Source organism: Podarcis gaigeae (genome assembly GCF_964106915.1).
Source record: "Podarcis gaigeae genome assembly, chromosome: 11".
Classification (NCBI taxonomy): domain Eukaryota; kingdom Metazoa; phylum Chordata; class Lepidosauria; order Squamata; family Lacertidae; genus Podarcis; species Podarcis gaigeae.
In genome coordinates this window covers 53,953,180-53,976,278 of record NC_139687.1, presented here as the reverse complement: position 1 = coordinate 53,976,278, position 23,099 = coordinate 53,953,180, and the positions used below count along the sequence as shown (strand labels likewise).

Here is a 23,099-nt window from a genome sequence, read left to right as displayed (position 1 = left end):
CTGACCTGGTGGAACGCACTGTCACAAGAGACTAGGGCCCTGCAGGAATTGCCATCTTTCTGCAGGGCCTGCAAGACAGAGCTGTTCCGTCTGGCCTTTGGTTTGGACTCATTCTGACCCTTATGTTTCCCTCCCCTTATGGTTTTGATCTATGGGGTATTTTTAAAATGAGGCTGCATTTTAAATTGTATTTTAAACCTGTATTTTAAATTATTTTTTTCCCTTATGTTTTTATTGTAATTTTACTGGTGTTAGCTGCCCTGAACCCCTCCGGCTGGGGAGGGTGGGGTGTAAATAAATAAAATTATTATTATTATTATCATCTGTACTTTGTGGAACCAACACACTCCCCTGCCTCAACCTGCTGGATTTTGAAACAACTTTGAAATGGCAATTGCTTGACCTGATATCGTATAATCTACCTGCAAACAAATCAGAATGCATGCTCAATAGTCTCCTGGAAGCAACCGGTGTTATGGTGGGGTGTTGAGGAAACATTCATGGGTGATAGAGTTAGCCACCATGTTTTAGGTTCCCTCTCCTTAGTGTAGAGATTGAAGCATACATCTGTGCATTTAAAAATAATAAGTTTTTTATGTCATATTAAAAAATTTAAACATACGACAAACAACAATTCACAATCTAAAGAATGAGATTACTCTGAATATCCTGACTTCTCCCCATCCTGCCATGGGTCCTAATGAAAGTATTTACAACTGCATATCAATATTTATCCAAGTATTTTTCCTTCTGAATTACCCATAGTATCCGTTACTTTACAAGTGTGGTTAAAATCCTGCCAATGTTTTAACCTGCTTTCAGTGGTCTCTTATGTAAATTATAAACTTTCCCCAATTTTTTAAAAAGTGCTTGTCTTCTTGATTTCTGAGCTTCCCAGTTAATTTTGCCATTTTGGCATAGTCCATCATCTTGATTTGCCATTCTTCTCTGGTCGGGGTTGGCTCTTCATTCCATCTCTGGGTCAGTAGTATCTGTGTGGCCATCTGTGCATTGTTTTAACTCTTCTGCCACAATTATGTTCTTAGCTTTTGCTTTATCTGCAAAAGCTTGGAACTGAAAAGCTTTGGCTCAGGCTGAGGGAGCTGGTGCCATTTTGTCTTCTTTTTTTAAACAGAAAAAGCAATATTAAACAGGCTTAATAACAGGCATTTCCCACCCTGCCTATTGTTTATATGTATAAGCTACAGGGAACAGCCACCTAATTAAGATAATTGTACTTTGGCAAGGAGATTCTTGATTTATGCTGGATACACTCCCCATGCTCATTACTGAAAACCATGTGGGTGCTTTCCTAGTTGAACAAAGCAGAGCAGGGAGAGCAAGCCAGCTACCCCTCCCCAGGCATTGGGATGAATCTACAGAAAATGCACCCGCAGTATGAAACTTCGATGGTATGAAACTTCGATCCATCCTTGGGCTCCTCTGAACAACCTATCCGTTGAGCATTCATCCTGATTTGCTTGCACAAAGCTTATGCAGTAGTTAGATCACAGCTCCCCCCCCCCCCCCTATAAACATCCTCCCCTCTCCCTTTTTGGTATACATTTTTATTTATTTTAATCCAGACAGAACAAAGAAACATATCACAAAGCTGCGCTGTGGATCAATGTCAAATATAAAGCTTTTAACTTAAAAAGCAGGGAGAATGAAAAAAAGGCAATAGCACAAGATACAGATTAGGAAACACAGGTATCTCCAGTATTAAAGGATTACAATTCTGAGCTAATTTATTTAATCTGTTAGGTGGAACGGGAAAGCGACATCAAGAGGCCTGCGGCGCATGACATCTATTGAATCAAGCAGGTGGAGGAGAATGTCCATGTGTCATTGACAAGCATAACAAAACTGTGCCACACTGAAGGAAATCTGTTTTTCTTGCTTTGACCTTTAACAATTCACAATTTATATGCTAATTTTTTCTAAGAAGGCTATCTCCCAAACTTTCAAATACCATGCTTGGAGGATGGCACCAGCAAGGTCTTTCCCCAGCAGACGTCCTTTTTATTGTGCATTGATGTTGGTTTGTGCTTATAATGGTATTTAGGAAGTGACATGTGACCCCACTTTCCATACTGTTTGCGGCTGCAAATGTTCCAGAGCAGACATACTACTTCCTTTCCAATCAGTGCCCATCCCATAACTTCCTAAAATCCTGCAACTTCTCATTTCACAATAGTCCCAGGGCTTGTTTGTTTAGTCCCAGTATTGTTGCGGCTCCAAACGGCAATGCAAATAATATGCTCTCCCAAGTCCACATTCCCAGCATGTTCACACTCCTGGTTTTGTTATGTCCACAACATAGAGGATGGCATGATTCCTAAGGACGTGCCCTACAGGGAGCTGGCTTCAGGCACCAGGCCCATTGGCAAACCAACTCTGTGTTACAAAGGAGAGAGCCAGCGTGGTGTGGTGGTTAAGAGCGGTGGACTCGTAATCTGGTGAACCAGGTTCGATTCCCCACTCCTCCACATGCAGCTGCTGGGTAACCTTGGGCTAGTCACACTTTTCTGAAGTCTCTTAGCCTCACTCACCTCACAGAGTGTTTGTTTCGGGGGAAGAAGGGAAAGAAGATTGTTAGCCGCTTTGAGACTCCATAGGGCAGTGATAAAGCGGGATATCAAATCCAAAGATGTCTGCAAATGCGTCACGAAGGCTGGCAACATCAACCTTTCTCTTTCCCCACAACACAACAGTAGCGATGGGTGAATCTATTTCAGTTTCTCATTTGTCCCATCTAAAGTTCAGTTCTCCAAATTTCCACATTACAGTGGTACCTTGGTTGTTGAACGTAATCTGTTCCGGAAGACCATTCGACTTCCAAAACGTTTGACAACCGAGGAGCAAAGGGTGGTTTCCAAAGTCAACGGAGAAAATTGAGAAACATGTAGCGGAAGCCATTCGACTTCCGAGGCGCATTCAAAAACTGAAGCAATTACTTCTGGGTTTTCGGCTTCCGAGACGCTCAAAAGCTGAGGTACTATTGTAGTTTGTGGTTGTTGTTTTTTTAAAAAGCCCTCAAGAAAATGCATCAGCATTTTAGTGTGACTTTCTCCTACTACACAAATGTTGTTTGTGTGCAGTTTTCCCTAATACATACATTTTTTGCAAAGCAATCCCCCCCTAATATAATGCGTTATTGTTTCCATTAATATATACACTTCAATGTACACTTCACCCTAGCGTATGCATTTTTGTATACATTACTTGACTGGGGAATGGCGCAGCAAAATTCTGAGAAGCACAAATTTTGAGGGATGGCTGTTTTGGCAAAATGTGAATTAGGCAGGTTCGCCTTTAAATGCAAGCTGAATCCCATTCCCCCCCCCCCCATCCTTACTTGACAACGAAACTAGGTCTTCGGTTCGTTCTCGTTTGCAAAGCCCAGACTGCAAGGATCAGACTTCTTGCGCCATAGCAATGTCTGGAATCTGGCAGGGTGATCAGAGACCAAATTACCTAGAGGAAGGTTACATAAATGTGCCGCAGCTGAATATTTTCATTTTACTGCATCACCTCAGTTCCTAGGATGGGACTACCCTGTGGGGCTGGATGCGGATCCTGGAAAAGTACAGACAGAGTGATGAGGAAGTTAGCAGTATTTTTGCCCTCCCCTCCTTCTAAGGGTGCTGGCTGGGTCATAAAGCAACTGTCACATTGCATTAGCCTGCGAACTGCTTTTCTCCACACATGCCAGCGCCGTTTGTGAGCAGTGAGAGATCAGTGCCTGTTTGTTCATCAGGCAAAGCTCCCTCCCCACGAGACCCGCACACTTGCTTCTTTCGCATGCAGAATGAGGTTCTCATGCACAGCAACCACCCGGTCCCTTGTGGGTTTGTGATCTTGTGCAAAGAGATCCTACAACACGTGCAGCAACTGCGCATTGAATTACCCTAAATCCAGGCTGTTTCTGCGCCTACATTTGAGGAAGGTCTCCCTGCTGCTTGCATAGCGAGAGGCAGTGTGGCGTAATGGTCAGAGAATCAGACTAACGTTGGGGAGGACTGGGTTCAAATAGTCACGCAGGCAGGGGTGCCAACTTGAATAAAATACAGGGTGGGAGCAGGCAAGTCTCGCCCTGCATAATCGATCACAAGATGTGGCCGCAAACACCATTTGAATGGCTGTGCCCATCAACTTGGGGGAGGGGCTCAAATATTTTATTAGGGAGGGGGCAAAGGGACCTTGGCCCCCCAGGAGTTGGTCCTTTGCACTCAGGGCACTTCCAGACTGTCAACGTTTTCAGCTGGGATTCTATCACCTTCCAGCAAATTACAACTGATGGGATGGTTGTGCACAACAAACCCACTTTCCTGAAAGTTTTTTGCAACAAGGAAAGTGGCAGGAAAATATACCCGGGAAAATACGAGATAACACCTGCTTGGATGCAGCCTCATCTAACCTCCCCAACAAACAAATCAGAATGAATGGTCATTAAATAGCCAGTTTCATCTGATCTCCCTGCAAACAGTCAGGATGGCTCAATAAACAGGCCAGCTGATGTCCCAGGAGAAAAATGGATCTACTATTGTATTATGTGTGTGACAAGAAGCATTCCTACCAAATCACATTACTGGTCTGCCCAGAGTACATACTGGGAGAGATGGAGCATGCAGCCCTGAAGGCAATGGTGACTTTTGGGCTTTGTAGTCATTCCCCTCCTCCAATACTCATTAGTTGAGAGATCCACTAATAGCCTCTTACCTACAACCTCCCTCCCTCCCTCCCTTCCTTCCTTCCTTCCATGTGTTTTATTCTCAACAAAGGAGAGAAGCTCCGTGGAAATGAATTAATTGTAGAGTCTGTCTGGAAAAGGACCATCTCTGATGGAGTCTTCATAATCATCAGCAGCATTAGCAATAAGACAAAAGCTGTAAACAATCTGGCTGCAAAGGAGCTCAGCAAATTGGTCTCAATTACTTGCCTATCTTGGGGAGAGAAAAATTAAAGTGGCCTTTTAAGTGCAGAGAGACGTGTTGAATGGAAATCCATAGTTATAAATTAGAACAGCAGCACATGGTCGCAGAGAGAAAGCAAAGAGGTAATATGCTTTGTGTGCCCCTTGCATTGCTTAATAGAGCCTGTAGCAAATTGCATTCCATTCTACAGGTAAATGGTGTTTCTTTTCTCCCCTTCCTATTTTCGCTCGCAAGCATTGGAGCCAATTTGAGACTGTTGCTACTTTGTGGGTGGGATTCAGTAACTTGGTGACATATTTAGGTTCCTCGGTTGAAGTGGCTTTAGCCAATTTGCATATCAGACAAGGACATTTTGCAATAAGTAAGGGGGGGTGAAAAAATGCACTACAAAGTGAGGTATAACCACCCCTTGATGCAATGTCGTATAACCTTTGCTGATTGTTCTGGCGATCACACAGGGTCCCTGGACGTTTCACCGTCTATTGATCCCTGTGCCACCACTTTATTTCTCGCTGCCACCACCCAGGCCCTACCTGGTACAATACTGAGTCCAGTCAGGGTTGAATTGGAACATAAACGTCTGTTTATTTATTGCAGTTTAACAAGCATGTAGTTTCATAAACGGTATTGGTCAATTACAATCATGGGGCGCCTATCCAGACTTATAACTTCCGCTACCTGCTCTCACTCACTAAACCACCTCTCAGATATTTACTTGTCTTCCTAGCCCCTAACTGTTCCTGACTCAGCTTATTTCGCTACATTAACTCAACCTACCCACAGACTCTATCCCAATTCACTCCCATTCCAACCAGCCTCCCAACGAACTCCTCCCTTTGCCCCTCCCAGAGCTGGTTTTATAGTCCCTCTGACTCCACCCCCCAGGTCCTGATTGGGTAACCTGTTTAACTATTTCACCTCCAGCTCTCTCATATATTAACGACACAATTGTTAGCTTCAAAAATGATGCAATTAGTGATCTTAGTACTACCAGTGGCAGCACCAGAAAAAAATGGGAGTGGGGCATAGAACTGGCAAAATTAGAAGGGACCACAAGGATCATCTAGCCCTCTGCAATGCAGGAATCTTTCACCCAAAGCAGGACTCGAACCCACAGCCCTGACATTAAGAGTCTCATGCTCTACCAACTAAGCTATGATATCCTTCCTCCTACCTCTCTTGTGTCATATTAGGTTTTGCAGCTGAATTCTGGGAAGGGCTGCTTTCACTTTGGGGTAGAGTTTCTAATCAGCAAAGAGCAGTACGAATTTCCCAGGGTCGCCAGCCCACTGGTCCAGTGACTGAACCAGCCCGAGGCTCATTATCTTACAGCCGGCTCTCTTGGGTTCCAGTTTTCCTGCATTTAGAGCTGTGTAAGTGTCCCTTTTAAGGACCTGCTATCTAGTACAAGCTGGGAGCTGGAGTGTACCTGCTCCTTTCATGAACGCATCGGTGCATGAAAGAGGATGCCTCCAGCCAGCTGTTGAGTTGGATTAAGTTATTCATCCCTAAGACATCAGATAGGCAGGCTGTTTAGCAATTAATAATGAAAAGGCATTGGGTGCATTAGAATAACCGCTATGGTTCTGCAAGGGAAAAGAAAGATGCAAGAAGTATTATCTTAGCAAATGCCCTATAGCTTTGTGGAAGATCAGGAAGAGAGAATCTTCCTGGAGCTCTCAAATCAATACCCACAGTAACAATGGCAGGTTGTGCTCTTTGAATGTTCAGAGTTGCTCACTTCTGAATTCTGCTGTTTAATACAGAGGAGATATTCTGAGCACCCATCTGGTCCAGTTTTGCTGAATGTGTTTCAGTTATTGGGGCTTGTAGAGAAGGTATTTGGTCAAGGCCAGCTCTCCGTCTTTGCCTATTACGGCAACTAGCAGTGAAAGGGCAGTTGGCTGGGCCCAGGAGGCTGTAAATGTCGCCATAAAGAAGCAGTTCTTAGAGACCTGTACTCAAAAGACGTTGACAACTACAGCCTGGTGGCTAAAGGCTTCTCTAGATGTCCTCCATATTGTGCTTTCATGATGATTGGTTCTCATGATGCTATAGGGACATTCACACGTGATGACGCTTTCAATACTTGTTGCACCTGCAGAGGTTTTGGGCTGGTCCTATCACTTCATTTCCAATCAGTGCATGTTCTATAAGTGGGCATGGTGGGCATAGGTGCCAACTCTATGAGGCCCTGGCTCCTTTGCTCCTCCAAAAAATATTTAGGTCCTAGAGCCAGTGTGCCAAGGGGACCTTGCCTGTGGAGCAAGGCTGAGAGCTTAAAAGCTCTCTTTGGGCCAGGTAACCCCAAGTGGATGAATGCTTGGCCTTGCTCCAGCAAGGCCTGCTCAGTGTGCCAGTTCTAGCCTCCCTCTCATCGTCCGCCTTATTGAAGACAGGCTGGCTAGCTGCGAGGTGGCTCCAACAGTAACGTGATTCTGACCAAACGCAAATTTTGTGTGTCCGTGTTACCCGTGGAACCGAACCCCCATGTAAGATGCTGGGGTGCTGTGCAACGTGCCTGCATTAGGTACCTTAGACCAAATTATTGTTTCCATGATGATTTATATACGTGTGGGTGTAAAAGAATATTTCTTTCTCTTGCAGGGTTACCTCTCAGAAGGGCTGGTGACAAAATGGTATCGATCTCCTCGCCTGCTGCTTTCACCAAACAACTACACCAAAGCAATTGACATGTGGGCAGCTGGCTGTATTCTAGCAGAGATGCTGACAGGAAAGATGCTTTTTGCTGGTAGGTCTTCAGTTCTTGCTGGTAGGTCTCAAATTTTCTTTCTTTCTTTCTTTCTTTCTTTCTTTCTTTCTTTCTTTCTTTCTTTCTTTGGTGAAGAGAAGCTTGTTTAAATGCAGTAGCACAGCTGTGGACGTCCATTTAGGCTGAGTGTAAAATGCTGAGCGTTTCAGTTGGCTTTCAGATTGCCAGGTATTTTGCAGGTGTGATTCAGTTGTACACAGTCGTACCTTGGTTGTCAAATAGAATCAGTTCTGGAAGTCTGTTCGACTTCCAAAATGTTTGCAAACCAAGGCGCGGCTTCTGATTGGCCCCGGAAACAATGCCGACAGCCGAAACAGATGTTCAGTTTCCAAAAAACGTTCACAAACCAGAACACTTCCGGGTTTGTGGCGTTCGGGAGCCAAAACATTTGAGTACCAAGGCGTTCAACAACCAAGGCACAACTGTACTGGTGAATTTAGGTTGTGCAATTGAATCCGGCAGTCTTGTGCAACAAACCACTTAAGAAACCAAAACACCCTGGATTTTTTTTGCAGATTAGGAACGTGATGGTAAAATATACCGGAAAGTGTGGGATAATGGTAAAGAGAATTGAAAGTGGGATTGCGAATAACTGCCTGGATAGCATCACAAGCACAAATCATCAAGAATGCACAATAGGAAGGATGCCTGGAGGGGTCCAAAGTGCTTATAAAAAAATAACCTGGCGAGAACAAGAAGTTTCCCCACCTGCTGGAAGGCTGTTGTCTGAGTCCATCGCCAGCAGCTGGAAACAGGGCCATCCATATTTGTTCAGGAATCGAGTGCACCCCCTGATGCTACTTGACAAATAAACATCCCTCCTTTTCAGTTTGACCCGACAGCCTTTCTTTCATCTCTGCTTTCATGGTGGTTATTATTATCCTATCCTTGCCCATTATTTGTTTTGCAAGACGGCAGGATTTTGACACTCTGGGTAAGCTGGCCGCATGCAGCTTTCTCTAAATAAATAACAAGGTTCATTAATAATGGATTCTAACGCTTGGCCTTCCAAAATATTTCTGCTCTGAAGACCTGGTAGCGTTGGCTGTGCATAGACTAAGGCCTTGTCCACACTCCTGTTTGCTCTGCACCTTGGGTTTTCCACTGGCCCAGTACTTTCTAAGCATGGGTCTGAGAGGTTTTGCCTTTCCCTCACCGCTTCCCCCCCAAACCCCCCCCCCCACTTTTACGACGATAGTTACATATTTTCCAAGTTCCCTATTTTAAGAGGGATGGCTCCACTTTCTTTGAAGACGCCCTGGCCTCTGCCTTTGTCCTGGGGCACCCAGGTTTTGAGTGACAGGTGGGATTTATTACATGTTCTGGGATTATTATTTTTTATTTAATCATTTTTTCAATACAAACAACAACCAAAAAAACCATATACAACAAAAACCACAATAACACTAATGACACAATTTAACAATTCAGATTTGAGTAGTGATATACCTATAACTACACCTTTTTAACAATATTTCCCCACCTCTCCTCCCCCTACTTCCCACCTTATCACTTAAGTATTCCTTCCAGATTTCTTCATATTTATCCATTCTTAATTTGCGTCGATATGCAATTCGTTCGTAGGTAACTAGTCTGTCCATATTGTCAATCCATGTGCTCAATGGGATCTTTTTGTCCTGGGGCACCCAGGTTTTGCGTGGCAGGTGGGCTTTAATTACATGTTCTGGGATGTGTCTTTTGAGTACAGCTAAGGTAATTATGACTTGACAGTGTGGGGACATTCAGGGAGGCAGGAGAGGATATATTGTTTATTAATATCCTTCCTAAGTTTCGTTAGCAAGTTCCTTTACTTAGCAGAGTTTACATTCCCCCTTTACATGCACAGCAGATAGCTGGCTGCAGGCTTGTGTAAGCCTCTCACTATTATACAATTCAATCTGTCTGAGATTGAATTGTACGTTCCTGGTAAGCTCGCATGATTCCCTCTTAAGAGAATAAAGACGCCACAATCTTATTTAAAGTCAATAAAAGAAGTTTACTTACATCAGGAAAAGCACAGTGTGATCCCTGAAGGCAGACTTAGTTACAAATAAGTACATGTGGATCTACCCCATATGGGGGAATTATCCCAGTGCTTCTGCTAGCTGAGAAGCTAGCAGAGCATTCCTAGCTAAGAAGCTGGTCCAACGAGGAAGGAAGTGAAAAAGAGAGAGGTGTGCTGCGTGACTCATCCTTTTGTTACCTGGACAGGTAAGGTCATGCCCACCCTTCTATCACATGCAAAAGGAAGGATGCTCCAGCCAGGAGGAACAGGAAGTTTCGACTGGCTGGACCAAACATTCCCTCGCATGTCTTCTCTAACATTACAAGGAATGTTGTGTTTGAACTGCTCTCAGTGGATTACATCCCACAGAGAGAAGAAATAACGTCCTTTTTAATTTCAGTCTTCTTTCATGTAATCTCACCTGACACGTTGATCTCATTTTCAAAAGGCACCACTGAGCAGCGTAAACCACAAAACCAATAGCTGAGTGCTGAATCCAATGTTAGTAATATTCAGAGCAGACTCATTGAAATGAGTGGACATGGCTAGCTTATTTCCATTAATTTCAGTGGATCTACTCTGTATAAAACTATGTTGTATACAACCCTGAGCATAGAAGAAGATGAGAAGAAAACATAGAGATAAATAAATAAAAGGTTTGTAAAAAAAAACACCCAAAAAACCTAGAAGCTTTTCTCTTGGGACTTATAGGGATGTAACTACCTAAATTGTATAGAAATTTACTTGTGTGTTTTACTTGCTCCAAAATGGAAAGAAGTCCCAGCAAAGGAAGAATGGATACAAAAACTTATGGAATATGCAGAAAAAGAGAAACTTACCAGAAGACTAAGAAATTGAGATAACAAACTTTTTATAAAAGAATGGAAATGGTTTATTGAATATTTACAGATAAATTGTAAACAGATAAAAACACTGGCAGGATTATTGTAATAACCTGCAGCTATATATATATATATATATGATAAATAAACGAGTAAGTTACGTTAATTTAGATATGCAGAAAATATTAAAAATAAATTTAAGGAACTACAGAAAGAGAGAGAAGGAAGTCAAGTTTTAAAATGCTTGTAAAATCAATGAAATGTATATATCTGAAAAGTATAACTATTTTTTTAAAACAACAACAACAACCATAAATACAAATTCCAGCAGCATCACTAACAATAGGCTTCCTGAATAAGGAGACTTTTCATCTGATGCTGGAAGCTAAAATGAGCAGGTGCTGAGTAGAATCCTAGAACTGTAGAATGAAAGGGAACCTCTGCGATCCTCTAGTCCAGCCCCTTGCACTGCAGGAATTGTAGCTAAACAGCTTAGGTCCATGAGTGGTCAGTGCAGCCCAGAATGCCCTGCCCAGACTCCTGGCTTGAAGGTTGATTGTATGGTCACATAGTTCTCCAGGCAAATATTCCCTGTACCTAGTAGCTTGCCATGCTAGTCCAGACTCTGTCTCTGACACCTAATTTTGTATGTGCAGGGATTTTGTGGAGGAGCATTCAATCTTGTGAGCCACCACTTTTGACGTGCCTTAAGTGGCGCAGTCCAAACGCACCACTGGGAACAGCGAATGCAAAACTCGGGTGATGTTGATGGCTTCTGGAGTGGTAGATTAGAGTTGCCACTGGTCTGCCGCTTCATAATTTGACTAAAACTGTTGCAGAGAGAGTTGTTTTGAGCTAAGGGATAAAAGCATAGCTGTCAAGCGTCCCTTATTTGGCGGGACAGTCCCTTATCCCAGCGCCATGTCCTGCTGCTGTCCCTTATTGATGAAGTCCCTTAAATAAGCTACTGAAGGTAATGGAATGAAAGCCTTCTATGTCCAGCTGTGCTTTGTCAACAACAAATTGTTGCTGTTTTTGTGTGTTGAATATATGCTATATAGTAATTTATGGACCTAATAGGCATCTAAAGCTATTTGCACGCAACAAAATATGTATTTTATCAAAGTAATTGTTGATCCCTTATTTTGGCTGCTGATCACTTATTTTCGAGGCTGCTGGTCCCTTTTTTCAAATCTGTAAGTTGACAGCTATGGATAAAAGAAGAAGAAGAAAGTACTGCTAAATCTATTCTGGGCGGGATTTGGTTTGTTTGGGGCCCGGGGAGAGGGAGACAGCGTGTACACACATTCTTCAGCACCCCTCCTTGCAACCCCCAGCTAGGACACGTACAATTAGAGCTGTTGTTTTAAAATAAATAGTCAAGTGCTTTCCAGTCGTGCTGAGTATATGCTTCTCCACCCAATTAAGCTATGGGAAGCAGGAGAAGAGGGGTAGGGATGGAAAATGAGTCAACTGATTCTTTGATCACAACATCGGTTCCCTCCTGTGAAAGAGCGAGGGGGGGGGTGTTGGAGAATGCAGGACATAGCAAGGTGATGCGTTGACCTGTGTATCAAAATACTGACCTGACCAGACTCCAGGATGTCAGTGAAAATCTGCAGAATATTCTTATGCAAGAACTGATTTGCACCCAGCAGTTTCTTCAGACGATAAATAATGGTGAACATGCACAAGTGTGGCCACGCCATAGATGTGTCCAAAGTTCTCCAGACTTACTAGTGTCTGAAGATATATGTAAATAGTAGACACGTTTCTCTTCTAAAGGGCACACCAAAATTAGGTACACATTATGAGCATTCCCACCAGGGTGACGCTGTGGTCTAAACCACTGAGCCGAGGGCTTGCCGATCAGAAGGTTTGAATCCCTGCGACTGGGTGAGCTCTCGTTGTTTGATCCCTGCTCCTGCCAACCTAGCAGTTCAAAAGCACGTCAAAGTACAAGTAGATAAATAGGTACCACTCCGGCGGGAAGGTAAACGGTGTTTCCGTGCGCTGCTCTGGTTCTCCAGAAGCGGCTTAGTCATGTTGGCCACATGACCCAGAAGCTGTACGCCAGCTCCCTTGGCCAGTAAAGCGAGATGAGCGCCTCAACCCCAGAGTCGGCCACGACTGGACTTAATAGTCAGGGGTCCTTTACCTTTCTTTACCTTTTATGAGCATTCCTACCTTTATAGCAGCATGCCTTCTGTGGCTGGTGTGGGCATATGCGTACCTTTCAAATGAACAGTGCAAGGGGTTTTCTAGATGACCTGTTCAGAAGGCATTCATTCTGAATCATTTGCACCAAGTTTGCGGAAGATTATACAACATCACGTCAGGCAATTGTTACCCTAACCTTCTTAGTGCGTTCCCCAGTCACTTTCTTTAGAGCAGAAAGTCTGATTGTTTTTGGAAGCAAGTTTCTTGCATGTCAAATCCATTTTGGTTGGGCAACCCAAATTTGCTGACGTGCAGCTGAAATTCCACTGGCAAATTAGCCCTGATGTGGCCCAAGAGGCTATTGTCATAGTGTTCATTGGCAGAGTGTGTACTTTGCATGCAGACAACCACAGATTTAACCCCCGATATAAAGGATCTCTAGGAGGAAAGTCAGGACCGTGTCTATAATGGCTTTCAAACATGCATAGGTACCACAATTTTCACACATGACTTTAGACGTGTACCACTCCCTCACCTGATATATTGGAGTCAGACCTATTGGGTGATCAAGCTCAGCATTTTCTACACCTAGTGAATCTCTAGGATTTTAGACAAGGGGCTCTCCCAGTCCTATGTGGAGATGTCAGGAACCTGGGACCTCCTACCTTGAGATCTGTTACCAATCTGTCTTGTCCATACAGGGCTAGATGGATCAGGGTTTGACCCCAGCAAAAGATGGCATCATTTCTTCAGAAATTCAGTATATCAGCACATCCATGGGTCCCTAACACTGTACTTACCTTTACCAGGGATAGCTTATTGCCCCTTATTCCATATGCATAATTGCTGCTGTGTATATCTCATGGTTAAAGGGTCTTAATAAAGCTGGTCCATTTTAGCCTGTCCTCATGAAATCACAGAGCTTGAAGAGACTAGCAGACTATCAAACCCAACCCCTTCTTCATGCTTCATTCCCCCCATCTTCAATTAACTCTCATAATCCACTTTTTAAAGAGGGCGACCTCATTCGCTAGCATGCGAGAGCGGGGAGCCACTTTCAAGAGATGAGACCCCAACCTAATTCCTGCATGGCTGTTGGAAGTAGGCAATTTCAGCTGCTAAAATAATCATGAACGCAGATCTGGAGTTTGTTAATTATTTAGGCAACGTTAATGAGACTCCAACAATAAAAAAAACAAACCCCTCTGTTGTGGTAGTTATTCTCTCAGTCTGACCTGGGCATCTCTGGCTAATGGTCCTCAGAAATAAATGCACAAAGTGATCTAATGAAATGCACCCTATTTGCTGTAAACCTCCTTGCTTTACTTTTTGTCCTTCAGCTATTACTTTTATTAAGTTGCACTGATAGCCAATTCTGAACATTTGGTGGTGGTGGTGGTGGGAGAGAGAACATGCATAGATGGTGCTTCTTCGCAGCAAGTGATTGTGGACCTCACAGTGTCCACACGATGTCACCTTCATCAAAATGCCATCCTATGTGATTTCCCCATCTAATCTGGATTTATCATTTCTTCAGAAAATCCAGTAAATCAAACAAACAAACAAACAAGCCTGGGCAATGTTAAATCCAGATAAAAGGAGTGGGAATGGAATGGCATTTTTATGAGGATGATGTTGTGTGGATGATGTGGAAAACTTGCAGGCATAAGCAGACCAAATCCACAACAAGTTGCTTTGTGGAAGCACCCAAAGGACTCCCCCCCCCCCCGCCATTTGTTATCTCCCTTAACAAAGCCTCTCTTCTGAACCACCAGTGGTGACTGGTGCCCATTGCAACTTGTAGGGCAGATGGAAAGGAAATCAACAATAGGCAGAGCCACAACTGTCCTGCTTAGAGGTGCAAGGCACACAAATAAGTTATTCATTGAATTGTTATGGAAGTTGCACAGCCAATCGGTGGACTGTGCATAGATCTCTTGGCTGTTTATTGTGGCACAGAAAACTGTTGTCTTCTCCCACCTAGTGGCAAAAAAGAACCATGAGCTTATAGTCCTTGTCTCTGAGAGTTCTTATAGAGCATTCACCCACATTTATTTTCATTAAGTTTGTGGGGAGGTTATATGATGCCTCCTGTTTACTGAGCCTTCATCCGATTTGCGCGTAGGTTTTAAGACACAGCATCAAGAAATTGTTATGTCACACATTATAGGATATTTTTCTGCCACTTTCCTTACCTCAAAAGGAGCAACAACAATTTGGGAGGCATGAGTTTCTTGTGAAAGAGCACCAAACCCACTTTAATTGTGCAACCGAACTCTGCTGGTATAGACCTGAATCTTGAGGGCATAGCTACACTCCAAGTTTTATATTGGATTTATTTCCTTCTGGCTCCTGCTTCCAAGGAAGCTGAATGATTTCAAAACAGATTTTTTAAAAGCACATATTCACGCAACTCATAGTTAAATTGTGGAACTTACTCTGAAAGGAGACAGCAATGGCCACCAACTTGGATGGTTCTAGAAGAGGATAAGAAAGTCATGGGGGAGATGGGCTATTGATGGCTATTAACCATGATGGCTAGACTTTGCCTCTATAGCTGGAGGCAGTACAATGGTACCTCGAGTTACATAGACCTCAGGTTACATACGCTTCATGTTACAGACTCCGCTAACCCAGAAATAGTGCTTCAGGTTAAGAACTTTGCTTCAGGATGAGAACAGAAATCATGTTCCGGCGGCATGGCGGCAGCAGGCGGCCCCATTAGCTAAAGTGGTGCTTCAAGTTAAGAACAGTTTTAAGTTAAGAATGGATCTCCAGAACGAATTAAGTACTTAACCCAAGGTACCACTGTAATGCTTCTGAATATCAGTTCCTGAAGACCATAGGAGGTGTGATGGCCTGGGAATCTGATTCAGAGGCTGAACCGGAGGAATCCCAGCCTGCACAGGAGGCCCCGCCTCCAGGGCTGGCTGAGCCGGGGCAGGGGCTTGAATCTGAAGCGCCTACACCTGTGCCGGATCCTCAGGAGCGGGCACCAGGTGAATCCACTCTGGCTCCGGAGGTGGTTGAGGAGTCAGTGTCTACAGGTGAGTCTCCCCTTGGTCCAGTAACCCTTCAGCTTCTCCTGAACTGCAGAGGCTCAGGACAGAGAGGCGAAGGGAACTGGTTTCTCCCAGGAGGAGTGCTTGCCTTAAGGCCAGGAGAGGCGGGTCTCCTGGGGGCCGGGACTGCCCCTGGCCTCAGAGAAGATAAAGGCCAGTCAGCCCGGTCCCAGGTTGCGGGAGCAACGTCATCGAGGAGCTGTTTTGGCCAGCATCCAGTCCCATTCCCCCAGAGTTCCTGTCCTTGCCCGGCTTCTCGCTGTGGACTCCGCTTCACCCGTGGAGGACTGTCTGCTGACCCTCAACTCAGGTCCTGGACCTCGCCCCACGGTAACCTCCCCCCTGGACCAGCACAGGAGGGGAGAGTGGCTATGTGCTCGGATCCTGCTCATGGGTTTCCCACCGGCATCTGGTTGGCCACCATGAGAACAGGATGCTGAACTAGATGGACCGTTAGCCTCATCCAGCAGGTTCATCTTAAGTTTTTATAGTATACCTGAAGGAGCGTCTCTACCTCCACTGTTCAGCCCGGACACTGAGGTCCAGCTCCGAGCACCTTCTGGTGGTTCCCTCACTGCGAGAAGTCAAGCTACAGGGAACCAGGCAGAGGGCCTTCTTGGTAGTGGCGCCCACCCTATGGAACGCCCTCCCATCAGATGTCAAGGAAATAAACAACTATCTGACTTTCAGAAGACATCTGAAGGCAGCCCTGTTTAGAGAAGTTTTTAATGTCTGATGTTTTATTGTATTTTTAATATTTTGTTGGAGGTCACCCAGAGCGGCTGGGAAATCCCAGCCAAATGGGCAGGGTACAAATAATAAATTTATCATCATCATCATCACCTTATGTGCTGGCCTGGCTGGTAAACGTGATGGCTAAGCAGACACTTGTAGTCAGCTGGATTGAAACCTCCGCTCGTCAGTTGGTTCCCTGTGGAAAAGGAGCTGGTGAAGCAGATCCCTCTACCCACCCACCCACCCAGTTTGACTTTGAGAGGTGGGCAGGACTGCCCTCTTCTCAGTCACCATCATGGAGTCAGATGATTGACAGGTGGGTGGCCTTGTCCACCTATCAAAGTTGGCCCATGAGGAGGGGGCGATAAAGATCTGACATGCCAGCTCCCAAAAATTCTGTACTTCTCCTGTAGTACTAAGTTTCTGTTCAGCATTGCATCCTATCCAGGCCCATGTGTTTTGAAGTGATATGAATATGTCATTTTTGCTCTGTGGTGGCTCATTAGCACATGCCAAAGCTATCAAGTGGTGGAATGCACACGTGAGCAGGGCCAAAGGCCCCAGAGATCACAATGCCACCCTTCTGAGCAGCGTTCTTTTTGGTCATTTAGGAAGCCACGAGCTGGAGCAGATGCAGCTCATTTTGGAGACCATCCCTGTTTTCCATGAAGAGGACAAGGAGGAACTGCTCAAAGTGATGCCGACGTTCGTCAACAGCACCTGGGAAGTGAAGAAGCCGTTGCGGAAGCTCCTTCCTGAAGTGAACAGCAAAGGTAGAGACTTGGTTCCACATCTGCTTGGATCCAAAGGATCTCCTTTGCTGGAAAGCATTTGGTTCCTAGTGGGGCTGTCCCAGAAAAAATGGGGCATCCTGTTTTCTCCTGTGAGAGAGCATGGCAGCCATTTTGGGCACTGTGCGAATCACTGTGTGATTTCAGGCTGAGCTCTTGCCCTGAAGAAAGCACTTTTTCTTGTACAGCATCCCAAAATGTGTTTTGGGGGGTGTTGTACTGGGGGGGGGGAGAGGGATGCAGGTGGCGCTGTGGGTTAAACCACAGAGCCTAGGACTTACCGATCAGAAGGTCGGCGGTTCGAATCCCTGCGATGGGGTGAGCTCCCATTGCTCTGTCCCTGCTCCTGCCAACCTAGCAGTTTGAAAGCACATCAAAGTGCAAGTAGATAAATAGGTACCGCTCCGGCGGGAAGGTAAACGGCGTTTCCGCGCGCTGCTCTGGTTTTGCCAGAAGCGGCTTAGTCATGCTGGCCACATGACCCGGAAGCTGTACACCAGCTCCCTCGGCCAATAAAGCAAGATGAGTGCCGCAACCCCAGAGTCGGCCACTACTGGATCTAATGGTCAGGGGTCCCTTTACCTTACTGGAAAAAAGTGCTTGGGGGGCGCACTCTCATGCGGGTCATGTGACCCGTGTGGGACTGCAGCCCTGGAAGATGGCATCCTGTTGTTTTTGTGGCAAAAGCCTTGGAGGATATGCTTTCTCAAAATTCCAAATGTGCCCACTGGGTCAAAAAAAGAAAAGAAAAAAAGGCAACCCCTGGGTTAGGGACATTAGGGCTTACTTCTGAGTCGACATGTATAGGATTTCTTTCTCTCATGCTTGTTAGACCAGACTCTCTTTAACTGTGACTCCTGTCCTTTCTAAAAATAAGTAACATCTCCAAGACTCACCGTCCTTCCAAAGCTTGCACAACACTCCCATTAAATATAATTAAGAGCTTTACATCTGAATCAAGGACAATTACATTCAATAATTAAATAGAAATGGAGCTTAAAGGTGAAGTCTTTTATCTGATTTCAGAGTGACTGTTCTTATCATGCATATAAGTGTTCCCAGGTGACTCTGTCCTGGGGACTAAGAACTGCTGACCTGATTGTATTAACTTGCCCCTCACAGCCATCGATTTTCTGGAGAAGATTCTGACATTCAATCCCATGGACCGGCTGACCGCAGAGATGGGTTTGCAACACCCTTATATGAGTCCTTATTACTGTCCCGAAGATGAACCTGTTTCTCAGCACCCATTCCGGATTGAAGACGAGATTGACGACATTTTGCTGATGGAAGCGAACCAAAGCCAGATGTCCAACTGGGACAGGTACATTAATTCACATGTTATTCACGTGTTCTGCTGCTGAGCTGCTTCTTTCCCCCCCTTTGAGACCAGTTTCCAAGATTCTCAGGCTGCAATCCTGTACTGAGCTTCCTCGGAGAGTAGGGTTGCTGGAGAATTCTGATGGAAATGGTAGTAGAACGATTAGCTGGTGAAGTTTGGAACAGCAGTGGCAATTTGTCCTTGCAAGGATAGTAAGCTCATTTGGATGACTGGCTCTTGGAGACCAATGGAAACTGAGAGGTTCCTGACTGCTCTGGAGGATCTTCTAATGGAAAAAGTTGGTGGTTCTGCTGAAGATGGAGGGGGTGGTTCGTAGAACCACTTCTGAGTGTCTTCTCTGGCTTTGTGGAGCCCGGATAGCTTCTCAGTATTCTGGAGAGCTTCAGGCTATGAAGCAAGCTGGACAAAGACTAGTACACAAATGATACAAGTCTCACTCCAAAGCTAATAGAATGCTGGTTAGTGTACATAATTGTCAGAATAGAAGGCTCATTTTGCAGCTTTTGCAGCTCTAGTAGCTGGCCAGTTGGAGTTATTTCAGATGGTCCAAAGGTTATTGACTCCCAATGAGGGACAAAGCAAAGCAGAGAGCTAGGGCCCTTCCTAATTTCTGGCAGATGTATTCAGTGAAATTAAAGAAATAATTTCTAAATTTGCTTAAATGGGAGTATGCGCCTGACCCTTAGTTGTGTGTCTAATGTTGTTGTCACTTCGAACAAACAGGTACCAAGTCAGCTTATCCTCGGATTTGGAATGGCGGCAAGAGAAGTGCCACGATTTGGAGGAGGTGCAACGAGATCCCAGAGCGGGATCGGAATCCATTGCTGAGGAGGCTCAGGTGGACCCACGCAAATATTCCCAGAGCAGCTCCGAGAGATTCCTGGAGCAGTCGCATTCTTCGATGGACCGAGCGTTTGAGGGAGATTACGGGCGGTCGTGTGATTACAAAGTGGGTTCACCTTCCTATTTGGACAAGCTCTTGTGGAGGGACAACAAGCTCCATCATTATTCAGAGCCCAAGCTCATCTTAGACTTGTCCCACTGGAAAAGGGCATCCATTGCACCTACGGCGGAGATTGCCTTGGAGGAGGAACCATCCAACCTATTCCTAGAGATAGCGCAGTGGGTTACAAGTACCCAGACAGGACTTGAATGCCCAAATCCTCTCCCAGAGATCCAGGAGAGGAGCTTACCATCTTCTCCTCACCATCTCCACAAAGAACCCAAGGAGGTCGGCAGCGAAAGCGACCCCCAGTTTGACTTGGACGTCTTCATTTCCAGGGCATTGAAACTTTGCACAAAGCCAGAAGATCTGCCTGACAACAAGCTCAAAGACATCAACGGCGCATGCCTAGCAGAACACCCTAGTGAGATTGTACAGACGGAGGTGTACCATAAAGAGAGGTGGTAAAATAATATTAATAATAATAATAATAATTAAACGTTGCTGCTGGTATTCGTGGCTGATTCCTTACAAATTCTTCCAGTCTTCGTGCTAATTACCCAATGCTGAACAGTAACCAAGGTTTGATCGAACGTGCTTGGTACCCGATGCTACTGAAATGCCTTTTTTCTTAAGGGCAGGTACAAAACCAGGTCCCCTTCTGATGCCTTGAAAGGAAAAGGAATCCAGAGGTGTGAATGAAATTTTAGGGGTTTTACGCTGCCTTAACAATCTTGCCTTGTACCTCCAGGGGTGTGTTTTGGACATGAGTCCCCCATTGCGGAGGTGTTCTGGATGTTAAACTCTTGATCTTACAGAGAGAGGCTGAATTGGCATGATTTTGAGAGTCGTAGGACTTGAAGCCCCTGCTCCTTTGATAACCGGGCAGCCCGGTTTTTTGTGACCTCATGCTTTGCATTGGTATGACACTTTTCCTGAGAGCCCACAGCATTTAAGGGAAGGGCTGTAGCTCAGTGGTAGGACACCTGCTACGCATGCAGAAGGTCCCATCTATGGCACCACCAGGTAGGGCTAGGAATGACCCCCTTTAGACAATACTGAGCTGGATTGACTTGGCAGCTTCCAAGGTTCCTGTGTTCCGCAAGTTTCCTCTTGTTCTAGCTTGGCCAGGTAGGCTGATAGTACTCTCCTGATATTACAGCTAGACTTTGCTTCCTAGTTAATTGGTGACTGAGCTGAGAGTCTGAATGGGGATCTCTGGCTTGTAGTTCATGCTTGCAACCACCACACGAGCACACCCTCTTTGTCACACTTAACGAGTGGAAAGGTAGGGCTTCTCCTGAGACATATTTTACCATCATTCCTTGGAAACAAGACCACCGTACAGCTAAATCAGTTTGAACATCTCAACCTTAAGAACTTTAGGGCACAAATTTGTTTTGGGAGATATGTCTGTGTTCTGCCTGGGCTTTTTTGTGTACATGCGCGCAGGGGGTTGAGCATTGCCAGTTTGGATTCTGGGTCTTTTATAGTGCCCGCGACACTTTCTAAAATTTCCAAATGTGCCCCTGGACCTCAAAAAGTTGAGGAACCCCCACCTAGGCTATCAATTTCCAGACTGTCAGTATGCATGTTTCAGAAGCAGGTGTACCACCCCAAACAAGCAGGCTGCCCAGGCTGAACACAGCGGTACCTCTGGTTACATACGTAATTCGTTCCGGAGGTCCATTCTTAACCTGAAATTGTTCTTAACCTGAAGCACCACTTTAACTAATGGGGCCTCCTGCTGCCGCCGTGCCGCCAGAGCATGATTTTTGTTCTCATCCTGAAGCAAAGTTCTTAACCTGGGGTACTATTTCTGGGTTAGCAGAGTCTGTAACCTGAAGCGTATGTAACCCGAGGTACCACTGTACAGCAGTAAGAGAAAGGGACTAGGTACAGTATTTAGGAGGATATTGCTGCACACAGTGGGATGCTTTCATTGAGGCCTTTATGGCATCCCTGAAGCACAGAACCGAGTCTATCAGGCTTGCCCTAGTGTTTCTTAGGAGGCATGGCAGCGGAGCCCGGCTGTTGGGAACCCCAGTTCAAGACCCCCTCCCCAAGCACCTTACAAGCATAGTGAATTTATTATGCCGTTGCCTTAAAGCCCACCAGGAAGAATTAATGCCAAAGTCAGATTTCAAAAGCGAAGCAAGGAAAAAGACCAGAAATTCTGAAAGTTGAATCTGAATTCTGAGGTGCCGTCAAATGTTGGAACTTCTGCTCAAAATTTAGTTTCGCATATACCCTTAAACCAGGTGCTCAAAATAAGTAGTGAAGCTGAGGGCTTAAATGTTAAGTGATGGTCTTTTGTGCACAGACTCTCCCGCAGAAAACAACAACAACCCCCAAACAAAACCCCACCCTGAAAAAGAATGCTAACAAATCTGGGTGGTCTTCAATTAAATAATTGCTCAAGCAGAATTCCTTGCACTTGTGCAATGGGATCCCCACACCCAAAATCTTCCCCTAAATATGTTCTGGTATTTGCCCTAACCCCCGGGAGCAGATATGGGGGGGGGTGTAGGGTGCAGGCAGGGGGAGGAAGGGGGAAGATGATTACACAAATGGAAGTTGTTGAGGCCAAGGGTTGTAGGCCTTACATCTTGAAAATGACACTCACAAGAGTTTCCTGGGATTAGCCAAGACTGAACTCCAGCTCTTCTGCCACAGTTGTTTTTGCACTGAAGTGTCCTTGGAAGGAAAAGGAGTCAAGTGAAAACTCAAAGAAGCTTTGTAAATAAATAAAAATTACACACCATGGATCTGCTGTAGGCTCTATTTTCATTCACATTTCTGAGCACCTTATTAATGAATCGGTTGAGTTTGATTTGTATATTCAAGAAATGTTACGAACTTCTATGTAATCTGCCTGATCAATTTTTTTTTTCAAAAAAAGGAAATACTGAAAATGTGTAATTAGCATGCGCTTTTCTAAAAAAAAAAAAAAAAGAGTTACCTTCTTTGCACCATTTTTGTTCACTGGATTATGTAAATTTCTTCTGGGAAATTCATCCTGCTTATTATTTAACACTTGGAAAGCTGGTATATTACTTCTGCTGAGATAGTTATTTTTATTAGCGGCATTCAGAACGTGTGCAAGCTTTTGAGTTCCACGGAGATCTTTTAAAATGTGCATTGCATTTTCAGCTGACAGATCTCAATAAAAGGCATCTTCTATCTTGCTTGCTCTATGGTTTGACCCTCCCACTTACCGTGGGGCCAACGCTTCTACCAAGAGTTTGCATCCTAAAAAGCTAATTCTGCCATTTAGTAGCCAAGTTAGTAAACTATTGCCTGCGTGTTGTGGGGGGAGGAGAGAGATGGAAGATCATTCTGTCTGGCAAGCAGAATGCTTGCGCTAATGATTGTTTGTATTAACATGATGCTGACGTTTCTGGCAATGATGGGCTTGGAATTTGGCTACAAGATTAACTCCGAGGCAGAGGTTGCAGCAGACCTCAGCATTTAGTTCGGCAAAACTCAGAACGCTGGAATTCACAGAT

The 23,099-nt window shown here is 44.9% G+C and overlaps 1 protein-coding gene across 2 annotated transcripts in view; it reads left to right on the top strand.

The window, feature by feature from the left end:
* Nucleotides 1–22,773, top strand: part of MAPK4 (mitogen-activated protein kinase 4) — an 87,690-nt gene extending 64,917 nt beyond the window's left edge. Inside the window, exons 4-7 of one of the 2 annotated variants that reach the window (XM_083702791.1) lie at nt 7,545–7,689; nt 17,126–17,287; nt 18,428–18,629; nt 19,371–22,773. In XM_083702791.1, the coding sequence (XP_083558917.1) occupies nt 7,545–7,689; nt 17,126–17,287; nt 18,428–18,629; nt 19,371–20,058 (1,197 nt within the window). In that variant the 3' untranslated portion in view covers nt 20,059–22,773. Of the gene's footprint in view, nt 1–7,544; nt 7,711–17,125; nt 17,288–18,427; nt 18,630–19,370 lie in introns of both variants that reach the window. The other variant, XM_083702790.1, reaches the window with a different exon arrangement.
* Nucleotides 22,774–23,099: the final 326 nt, after the last annotated feature.